At 43.2% G+C, this 11,363-nt stretch overlaps 2 protein-coding genes across 2 annotated transcripts; one reads left to right on the forward strand and one right to left on the reverse strand.

Moving 5' to 3' along the window:
* The first annotated feature begins 1,941 nt into the window (after positions 1-1,941).
* LOC129586479 (alpha-1A adrenergic receptor-like) lies at positions 1,942-5,470 on the forward strand. The gene is made up of 4 exons (XM_055479739.1): positions 1,942-2,022; positions 3,090-3,258; positions 4,563-5,323; positions 5,396-5,470. Exons 1-4 carry the CDS (start codon positions 1,942-1,944, stop codon positions 5,468-5,470), a joined length of 1,086 nt encoding a protein of 361 aa, XP_055335714.1.
* A 288-nt stretch (positions 5,471-5,758) lies between these two features.
* LOC129586480 (uncharacterized) lies at positions 5,759-7,937 on the reverse strand. The gene is made up of 3 exons (XM_055479740.1): positions 7,348-7,937; positions 5,955-6,647; positions 5,759-5,894 (listed from the first exon to the last, which is right to left on the reverse strand). The coding sequence occupies exons 1-3, from the start codon at positions 7,935-7,937 to the stop codon at positions 5,759-5,761; spliced, it is 1,419 nt and encodes a 472-aa protein (XP_055335715.1).
* Positions 7,938-11,363: the final 3,426 nt, after the last annotated feature.

Genomic DNA, 11,363 nt, shown 5'->3' on the forward strand with positions numbered 1-11,363 from the left:
GTTTGAAGTCAGTTTGAGGTGGCTCGATCGAGCGGCACGGCCACCTCAAACTGATCGATTTCGGCTTGTGTACCGGCTTCTGTTGAACCCACCACCGCAGAAATACAACTTCATCAGCCCGGTAAACAAACGGGAGTGGGCGGCAGCATCCATGTGCGCACCGAAGCTCGCTGGCCTGGCAGAACCGGGAGGCGGTGAAGTGACGGGTCAACTATGGAGGGCGGGGCCAATCGCAGTCGCCGGAAGCCAACGAGGGCGCGTTGGCCAGGCAGGGGAGTGGCAGGATGGGAAAATACTGAAGCGGCTGTACGCGCATTTCCAGGTGAGGACACGTGTGCCCCCGAATTGCTGCTCAGCAGCGAAAATGCCGGTAACCAACCATACAGGCTTTTAGTGAGCGTTTGTTGTTATAGCTGCGATCACTATATATAAACTTGGGATTATGGTAGAGTAAATTGTTTAACTGATATATTTTTAAAAAATAATTATTGCTGGTTAGTTTTTTAAATGTTGCAACGGGCATAACATTTTATCGGCTCATTTGGCTTAAATTGTTCAATCGTAACTGACGATACACGCGGTATAAATACCATAATCATACGGATTGAGTTTGTAGTATGATGGTTTATATTGTACCAAACTATCTGCGTTAAATTGACATTCGTTAGTGAAATTTCAGACTAACTGTCAGTTATTTTGTAGTGAATTTTTGCTTCGAAACTGTGTCTGAAAGAGGTTTTATACCTCTTTTCCGGAATAAGACCTCATATCCGAATGATCCGGTTTTGTATGACGGGGATATGTTTAATATGCAGCACATTATGTAGCACCTAGGATATGTTTATTTTCATGGATCAACCTGGGCTACCATCTCGACAGAGACCGGCGTCCTGGTGAGGCAGTGGTCTACATTATTAAACTTGTGCCCTATTTGACATTATTTCCTTGTGCCGCAGATATATTACGACGCAAAGCACGTATCTTTTAAAGCGGATGTGGATAGATTATGCAGTATATACAGGCGCAGTCAAATTACCGCACCGTCTACCATTACATACGAAGCATCAAAATCGGATTCAAGCTTTGATTAGGGTTTTCTCTTTGTAATACAGAAATATCACAATGAAAATGTGGAACGCAATCTCGTAAACATCGGATAGAATATTTAGTCCATGAACTTGCGTGTGGTGAGCGCTGGAGTGTCCTTGCATGGAAGCAGGCGTGACCTTTCTCCTCTGTAACGCACTCCTCATTCCAGCCGTTAGTTATACACAAACCAAGAATCCGCTCATGAATTCCCCACACGAGAAATTATTAGCTACCTATTTTTTTTAAGGTGACTGCTATGCGCCCCGACAAACCGGGCGCATAGAATTTAGCTATGCGCCCCGATGTCCGGGCGCACAGAATTTGGCTTCGCGCCCCGAATGTCCGGGCGCAGAAATATCGGCGATTTGCTGTTTTTCCGAAGGTTTTTTATGCTGTATTTGGCTTCTTTTATTGTATTTATTTAACAACTCCATTTTTCTGTTGAGTTGTCATAAACAGGGCAGCTTACATATACCTCAACCTGTAAATTTATTGGCTTTAACGCGGACTACGTCAACAACAGCGACGATGCGTAATTATTAAGATTTATCTGAGCACTGGATGAAGACACTAGCACCGGAACACGCGTCACCGGTGCAACTGACTCCGTCGTCCTTGCTAAAGCCAACCCCCAGTCTCCTCTCAAAAGAATGTGGAATGTGGGGGGGGGGGCAACTACAAGGTACTAGTACATGAAAATAATCTTAACTGATACTAAAGTTGATTTACTGCAGTGGACACAATAGCAGCTAAAATGAACTAAACACAAATGTGCAATCGGTATGCGACATTGTCAGTCAGAGTTGCATTTCTCCCCGATTATCGGGATGAACATCCCAACGACACACCCTAATGGCTTTTCTCGGCTTGACACTGGTCATCCAAGTCGTCCAGCCTTGCGACTACCTCCGCTACGTTAAAGGAAGTGGCCCGGTACATGGTGCCATATTCGTGTAAGAAGATATGCCGCTAGTCTAGCGGCATATCTTCTCGTGTACATACACGAAATCTTTCGCTTTCGCGTACTTGCTGTAAAGTTGCTGAAAATCAGGATCTCTCAGTTTGATTTCCGTGATGTTTTGAGTAAGCTTTTCAATAAACCATGCGATAAAACGGGAAATGGGTTAATCGAGTAAAAAATCAATCAGTTGCCGGAAAAACATAAAAATTTCGATTTTTCTGCGCCCGGACATTCGGGGCGCAAAGCCGAATTCTGTGCGCCCGAGCACTCGGGGCGCACAGCTAAAATCTATGCGCCCGGTTTGTCGGGGCGCACAGCCATTTCGTTTTTTTAATTATTAAATCTTTCATGCAAAAAATTATAAATAAGACCATTTTTTTTGTAATTTTTAAATAAAATATGGCGCCAGTTGTGTTAAAAATTTCATATTTTAATGCTTTCATACTTATTTTTGTAACTGGCATTTGGTAGGCAGATTAGCTTTATATTTTAGTTTTTTACCCACTGCACTACGTTGTCTTCCACTATTTCAAACGCCCACACGCAACAAACACACACATACGTAGTCATGCACACGTGCTCCTTTCCCACAAATCTATGCGGCAGATGGCTGAACTCCCTGTTCAGATTGATCCAGTACATTCGAAGCAGCGGGCTGACATAATTTCAAAACATGACTGTGGGAAGTGAACCGGCTCATTCGGTACCAAATAGCAAATAATCGTACATGCTCGCGGTGATCTTCCGAGTTTCTCGCCCTCACAAAACTATAGAATAATGGCATTAGCGAAAAATGCCAGCGACTTTGGAAGGCCATAACTTACTTCCCATAATATTTTGACGACATTAAAATACAACGAAAAAGAAATCTCTTTTTTCAATTAGAATTATTTTAGGAATTGTTTCGGTTTATCAGTTCATTTTTACGATGCGGTCAAAACGGATCAAACCCTATAACAAAAATCCCAGCGTAAATAAAAATTATAACTAAAAACTAACAACACGTCAGCATTGACACCACAGATGGAAAATCTGAAAGCACAAACGGCGAAATATTAATATCCATCGGCCTCCCACCCTCCCGGCCTCCCACCCTCCCGGCCTCCCACCCTCCCGGCCTCCCACCCTCCCGGCCTCCCACCCTCCCGGCCTCCCACCCTCCCGGCCTCCCACCCTCCCGGCCTCCGACCCTCCAAGTCCCCACGCCTGTTAGCGTCCAGGCTTCTTAGCTTTAGGGTTATCCGGTATACGGGGCTCCTTCCTTATAGTATCATCATCCTTATAGTATGTGTGACAAGTCTGACAACTCCCCCCCATAACTTTGCAAGCTTCACGATTTTTGACAACTGTAGTTATAGTTGTGAGATCACTTGAAACTAAAGTTTCGACTGAAATTCATCGATACAGTTTGAAAAGTTTTTGAAGCTTAGTTTTAGTTTAACACAGAGTGTACATAAAAGTTTCAACTGTGACCCGGGTTAGTTAAAACAAAAGACTAAACAATTTCCAGCAAACTTAGTGGGAAACGAAAGTTAAGTTTCAAAAAGAGATTAAAGAATCTTGCGCATTAAGGAAACACTTTAATGAATTGACAAAATCGTTCATCAAGATCTCAAACTAAAGGCTATTGAAGAGTTCTCCTAAATCCTTAAAAAACAGTTTGCTTTTGACCACTCGGGCTTGCCATACATTAATGCATACAGCTATCCGGATGCCCGGACAACATTGTAATCATTAGAAGTTAACGGAAATGCCTCCGGTTACCATCTGGCGTTTACAAATTACAAATACCTAATGTCTGCGCGAGTATGCCAGGAAAACACAAGAGGTAATGGTTGACACGGGAGACGTAGCGTTCGTGAGCAGAAATAAAAGTACTTGTATCCATTACCGGATAAAAAAGCAGCTCGAACCTGTGGCTAGGTTGGTTTAGTAAACAAGACTCACACTACAGTCTCTAAAGGTAGCAGCCCATTGACCGTGAAACCTAGAACTGTTTTCGTTACCTATGGGAACCCTTCTATATACCCAGATTCACCCGGAAATGAAAATGACTTCAGTTCCTCCAAAGCCCATTTTCGCCGATGTACAGTAGTCAACCTTTTACAAGGTGGATTTAATACACAGCAGTTGCGCGAATGAGTATCCACTCTAAGAACAAGTTAATGAAACGGTTAACGGCTGGTGTTGATGTGTTATTATCCATGTTATCCCTGATAATATTATTATTGGCATTTGCTATGCGTTATTAGTTATGATCAGCCTCTTTTAATATAACTTTAATTACTTGGTTCGAGCTTGTCTCGTGTTTTTTTCTCTACGCCGATGACTATCATCATGACCGGTTTGACGCCAAACATTTCTTTAAATATTACACGGTTTAATGTCTCGCAAAGTGTGCTTTACAATATTGTGCCATTTTGCGGGACTGTGGCGTTCTTTTACGTAATCTTCTTTTTATCGCTGGTATTTTTGCTCACCGTCTTCATTAGACATCGTGATCATCTGACAGGCTCGCGCATTCTAATCCTGCATCAACTGATCACCGAATCACAGATCACGCTTTTTTACTGGCCCGTCAACTATGTCCTTCTCCCGGTGCTGCATCCGAGTTTTGTGACGATCACCGATAAGTTTTGCCATCATTTCCAGTACGGTTTCGCCGTTACGTTAGGTGCTACATGGTATGGTCTCGCTGTTCTAGCGCTGAACCGCTTCGTGGCCGTTGTATGGCCCTTCAAATACCAATACTGGATCACGAAGCCGCTGATCGCCATCCAGATGATCATCCCATGGGCAATGGGCATTGTCGTGGTTATCCGATTCTATCTGATGAAAGGCGGATTTCCCTTCAGTGCAAAGAGTCGCATCTGCGATATTAAGACGGATGACGAAGCATTCCAAATCACTTCCGTGTTCGGTTTATTCTTGCCTCTTCTGCTAAGTTGTGTATTCTACGTGGGATTATTTATTGGGTTCAGGATTAACAGAAAGCGTCAGACGGTCGGTTTGATTCCACAAGCCTCCGGATCGATCAGTGATCACAAGTCGCGTACGACAATGCACAGTAATGCCGTTGTGGTAGAGAACTTTAGGAAAAGTAAGCGACGGTTGAATCTTGCCAAAGGATTGTTTGTCGTTTCCGTTATTCACCTGGTGGGCTTTGCTTCGGATCCGGTATTCTTGGCGGCGGTTCCAGAAGGTCAAGACCGATATCCATACGTGAGGCAGTGGATACTCCTGCTTTTTTATGTTGGATACCTCTCGACACCGGTAAAACACATTTCCCTATGTTTACGTACTACGTAGACTCCTACTGCTGTTGATAATGGACGTGATTTTCAGGTCATCATTACCATTACAAATCAAGATGCGAAAGCGCTGGCAAGAAAGATATTCAGAGCTGCAGGCTGCCGATGATACCCTGTATCTTTTGTTGGCCTACAGATACAGTACAAGTTGAATTCCAGATTCTACCAGATACATCGAAATCGTACCTTGTCACTTCATATCATGAGCTTCTAACAAATCCAGTCTAATCCTTAAAACTAATTAAGTTTGTCACGTCAAAGAATTAATGATCTCTGTCACACAGTGGTGTTTAATAAAGACAGTTAATTTCTAAGCTCGCTGTGGTTATACATTGCATAAAACGGGAAGATTGTATTTCGAGATAACTGTTGTAGTGAATCAAAGTGGCAGATTCATTTATGAATCAAAGGAAGAAATATAATGATAGGCGAGCATCATCGGAGCCAAATTACAGCGAGAGATATTTTCAAAGTTTCTCAAATCCAAGTCGCGCCAGTATGTAACAATATCGGCTGTCGGACACTCTCCGTAGCTGCAATACAGACAGATCACTGTTAAAGGCTGGCTAGCAAATAGTAGTTGCCACGCTTACAATTCAAGAAACATCCGTAGTGCGGCCCATTTCTTGCCGGGATAAGGAACACTTCCTAGCCAGCGCATATGCCGACGTCGAAGTTTATCGACGATAGCCGAGGTAACCGGCGGACAATGGCGATTGAGTTCGGCTTTGTACTGTTGTGTCCATCCGTCGTCCCACTCGTCTTTGCGAAATCTCATAATTGGAATCTTTATGAACAGCTTAAGGTTTCGGGGCTTCTGGCTGCAGTACTTAGGCATTTCGGGATAAAACTTCGGTAGAAGAATGTGAGAGAAGCATACCGTGAAGTTGCTCACTAGCAACCGCTGACATACAGCTTTCAATGGCAGCAGCTGGAAGCGGATTTTTGCCAGCTCTGGACGGCTCCAGTTGATTATCCCCGCTATTGGCACCCTCTCGATGCCGGCGCGGGGGTTCTTCACAATAATAATTGGAATTATGGGCTTCAGACGCAGCAGTTCGACGACGACCGAAACGGCTTGGCTCAAGGTGTCTGCGCGGTGCTGCATATTGATAAGTGCCAGTGTTTTGGTGCTCTTGCTGACGACGCGGTGCAGTAGCATTCCGAGGCGGTAGCCTTCTGTTTCGGAACGTTGTGGCTGCTGGGAACTAAAGGCGGCCCAGTCCATAGTAACGTAGGGCGCTGAGGCCGGGTCTCCCAGTATAGCGTTCCACAATGCACAAACTCTGCAAAAAACATGAAGTCGAACGCGTAATCTTTTTCGCTTCCAGATAATACAGAGAAATTTTGTTTTGTAATATCTACCGTTTACTTTTTCCTTGTGTGATGATGTCCAGATACTGGAGAACCATGGAAAGAATTTCCTGTAGTACCGCGCCGAGCATCAAGTCGTTGTCTGCAACAAAGGTGCCGAATCATTTATGGCGCTCATCATTGACAAAAACTTCGTAGTATCTAAGTAATAACTATTAATTGGTTACTAGGATTGAATTCCTGGTTTCGGGACTCTGCTGTCCAATGTCCATTTTTATAACATACAGTTTGGAATAACATTACAGCGATGAAGATTGAAGCCGTATAACACGGAGCCTTTTAATACGAACTGAAACTGCTATGTAAAATAACAAGAAGTGCGGCAGCTACCACACGGCAGTTCGCTGTTACTCTAAACCGAAAAAGGCTTGATCACACATCATTCTTACGTTCTCACCTCGAACAAAATTCGGACAGGAAATGTAAAAATGCGGTTGGGAGCGGTATGCTAAAATGTACTTTTCGATACCCTGCGATATCTTCTTAGTAGTTCGTGAACTCCAGCAATTTCCAAATGAACACGGTACCGATTTTAAATGGCGACATTGAATCCGCATAATTAAAAACACAATTTCTTCTTCCCTGATACGGACGAATAATCTATCCCAGTACTCGACCAACGGTATATAGCCATCACGAAATTCCAAATGCAGCATATCGACAATATTCTGTTCTTGAATCCCGCTAAGTGCAGAATTCACTCGGCTGGAACGGAATACCACTTTTTTAAAGGGCAGCTGGCAGATTCTCTCCACACGACGATTGCTCGGCAGGCGGTGAATCAGCTGCCAGGCATGCACAACCTGCAGATCGGATTGCTCGTTCCCTGTGGATGAAGTACCACAGTGAGAACCAACACTGACGCAGCACAGCCATTGGCTCTCATGACTAAAGCTACGCAGAAGTTTAGCTGGTCGAAAAGTGTACGGTCCGCCGTCTTCCTGGCGTACAGCCACGTAGACATCTCGTGGATCGCTAATCATCAGAATGCTACTTCGCGCGTGGTGCCATATGCGGTTGATAGGCACCCACTGCGCCGGCTGCTGGCTTGAATCGAAATCAATGAAAAAGCGGTCGCCTTTAATATCCTGCAGGAATCCCAGATAAAAGTCGTCGTTGTTGATGCCGCTGACCAGCACTGTGTTGCCCAGGTTGAACTGACTGATGCGGCGCTGACGGCTGAAATATGCATTCAGAGCCATTTCAGACGTAATCAGTCCGCAAATACCCTTAAACACCAATCGAAAAATCAAATGGTTATTTGGCGTACAATTACAACGATGAACTGATTTCACTATCTCTTTTGAGTTTCATTTGGCACTCGTATAATGCTACAGCCACGTCATTAGATAGACGTGTCCTAATGGGCTATTCAATGACTTTGGCTACAGCGTTCACTGACCGCGCCTGGGCATAATTGAAAAAATGTCCTTTATGTCATATTGGCCCATTTAATGAGCCATTCGTCTCCGTAATATCCTGCTAAGGAATCTTTTTCTTAGCCTGTTGTTCTTAGCGTATAACTATACGAGTAGTCTATAACCCAATAAATCTCGACCTAACCTAGCTGTCTTGAGCACTGGGTTGTGGTGGAGTCAACAGCTCTGTAAATAGGCAAATGCGCTCGCTTTTACTGTGCAATAATGTGCTATTCGTGCAATAATGCTGCTCGATGGGCTCCCATCCCAGTAGGGTAAATTATACGGAGATCGTAATTAATGTAAACATAAAATAATAACGTAATTAACACCCAACGTTTACTGTTATCAAACTTCTCGGAGTTTTGATACCAATTTTTCAGATGTGCTATACTGCTATAGCAGGGGGTCTACTTGTGGTCTCTTTGTTATTTTAGTCGGTTGTGCGTGGCAGCAGTACCTAGTCAAATAAGTAAGCATGGTACAGAAATTAGCATACTACGAGTTTTATCCGAAATACGTACTAGTACCATTTTAATTCAAGGATATTCGTTTTGATGCGTGTACCACAAGCTGTCGGTCTCGACGATTCCAACTGGATTGTACCTTGCAGTTACTACATTCACTGTACTTCAGTCATCAGTGCAAGGATGTTAATGATCTATTTATCCTTTATGCAGAAATCTGAGACCGTAGTACGGTACGTAGTTGTTTTTACAAAACAGCTCCTTACTACAGCTAATGTACTTCGTTTAGCCAGGAAGCAAAATCACAAGATTTCGTATTCCGACAAAGCATTTTCAGCGCCGACCTCAAAGATGCAACGCAGCAACAGCATTATGAGAGACAGATAAATTGCGCTACTAAAAGCTAATGTCTTTGAACCGGCCAACATCATTAATTTTGACCTTACTCCACCTGGGGGTTTCCTGTGCAAATTAAAGTGATTCCGTAAAGTCATGAACAACCGTATAGTGTCTTTCTTGGAATGCAACACCTGGAAGTGGAATCACTCAAAAACTGATACTCGTAAAAGTAATAATTAAAGGAAACAGCCGTTCCTGCTCTCATCCAGCTTCCGGTCAGATGATTTATGTAATTTTCCCTGGTGGTTTTAAACCGAGCGGCAAACTCAGTTTGGGATCAGTAAGATGCAGGTAACGCATGCACTTTAATTATTAAACAGCATTTTCTTTCCTGTTAAATCGTTCATTATGGATAATCTTACCTTTGCTCAACATTTTAATGCCTCGATGTTTAATGGAACATCAGTGACGGGTCTGATAAAAGGCAGAACAGCATTCAACTGGACTGTCGCCGTTGTTTACTGTACGTAATTTTCCTAACTGCGGCTACGTTTTTAATGACTGTTATGGTTAAACACCGAGAAAATCTTACCGGTTCCCGTATTTTAATTTTGCATCAACTAATCACAGAATGTTTAATTACATTATTCTACTGGCCGATGAATTACGTCCTGTTACCGCTTATTCACCCAACGCTGGTCACTGTTACAAATGAATTTTGCAGCAGTTTTTATTATGGTAACCTTCTAACGTACGGAGCTGCATGGTATTGACTGTCGATTTTAGCGCTTAACCGTTTCATCGCGGTTATCTCGCCCTTTAAATACCGCTTCTGGATAACAAAACCTGCGATTGCCGTACAGCTCCTGTTTCCCTGGATAGTTGCCGCATGCCCTCCGATGAAATTCCGCATCACACAACGAGGGTTTGTTTTCAACCCCAAAGCCAAGACGTGTGATGTAGAAACTAATGATCCGGATTTCATGATTATTTCGGTGTTCGGAGTGTTCTTTCCTCTTTTGGTGACGTGCGGCTTGTATATCGGTCTGTTTATTGGAGCAAAGGTCAACAGGAAGAAGCAGATTAGTGCAGTCGTGACGCAATCTTTGGGGTCGTCTGCAACCGGTCAGCCACAACCCAGCAGACGTCTAATACGACGCCGGCTCCAGTCGTGGCAACCGAATATACGCGTGTGGCGAGGAACGGCGGGGGAAAATATAATACTCGGCAAACGACTTTAATACTCGACCAGAACTGAAACACTAACACTCTGTCTTGGAACTCGTGGACATCATCGCTATATATACTCCCAAATAAGGGGCGGAAACAGAGATACTGGAACATACATAGAGGCATATCATACAATTCAAGGGGAGGGACGATTCCCTTCACATTTCCCCCTTCTCAGACGGGAAAAACTCCGTTTTTACCGAAAAGCAGGAATCGGACCACTAATGCAAAAGTCAATATTGAAAGAAATATCAGAAATATCGTAACATCAGCACAAAAGAGAAAATACTGGCAGATTTTTTTGGTTGTACAACACGTAGCAATTACAACAAAGAAGTGGCAGGCAAAGATATTAATTATAAAAAGTACTGCACTCGACGGTGTCCAGTTGTCCAGGATCCAGAGTCCATAGCTATAACTGGTATCGGTTGGGACACAATCTTCGCTGGCACTTTCCGGTGACATGATGCGGTCGTGGATGACAGATCCATGGTAGGGAAAGCGTTGCACTCGAGGTGGAGTTTCTGTGACTTGGTTAAATTAACTATTCACTGCAAATATTCCTCAAAAACAACATTAGTAAAACGTAGTTTGTGACATGTTTATTGCTATGTATTCAAATTTGCAAAATTATGATGCAGCCAGCATAAATAGAAGACATCATATGCATGCGTTATAACCGAATAGTTGCCATAAGAAGACATAGAGAGAGAGAGAGAAAGAGCGGTAACACACACACACAGTAACGATACAACCAAACGCTGGCTTGACCGGGCGCCGGGCAGTAAATGTAAAAGACACCGAACAGGGCAAAAGCTGGGAATTCAGAGCTGCTAATATCATCGACCAGGTTAAAAAGCTGGGAAATAGTGGACTTAGAAAATATGGCGAGGCAAAGAACAGTGAAGTAACCAACTGAGTTTTATTTATGGGGACTGTACAGAGAACTATACAGTTTTCAAAATGGCGTATTAAAACACTTTTTGCTAGCACAGCCAAGACTACGCGAAAAACTTTTGGGAACAGAAAGCGATATTTTTTTTTATTTTCATATAAAAGGAACAGCTTACCAAAACAACATTCCCAAACTTTTTTTAAAAACCGAGCTTCCCAACACAAATAAAAAAATTACTTTGTTTTGTTAGATTTCGAACAGGAAAAAGCATGCTAAACA

Source organism: Paramacrobiotus metropolitanus, unplaced genomic scaffold (genome assembly GCF_019649055.1).
Source record: "Paramacrobiotus metropolitanus isolate TYO unplaced genomic scaffold, Prichtersi_v1.0 Parri_scaffold0000021, whole genome shotgun sequence".
Lineage (NCBI taxonomy): Eukaryota > Metazoa > Tardigrada > Eutardigrada > Parachela > Macrobiotidae > Paramacrobiotus > Paramacrobiotus metropolitanus.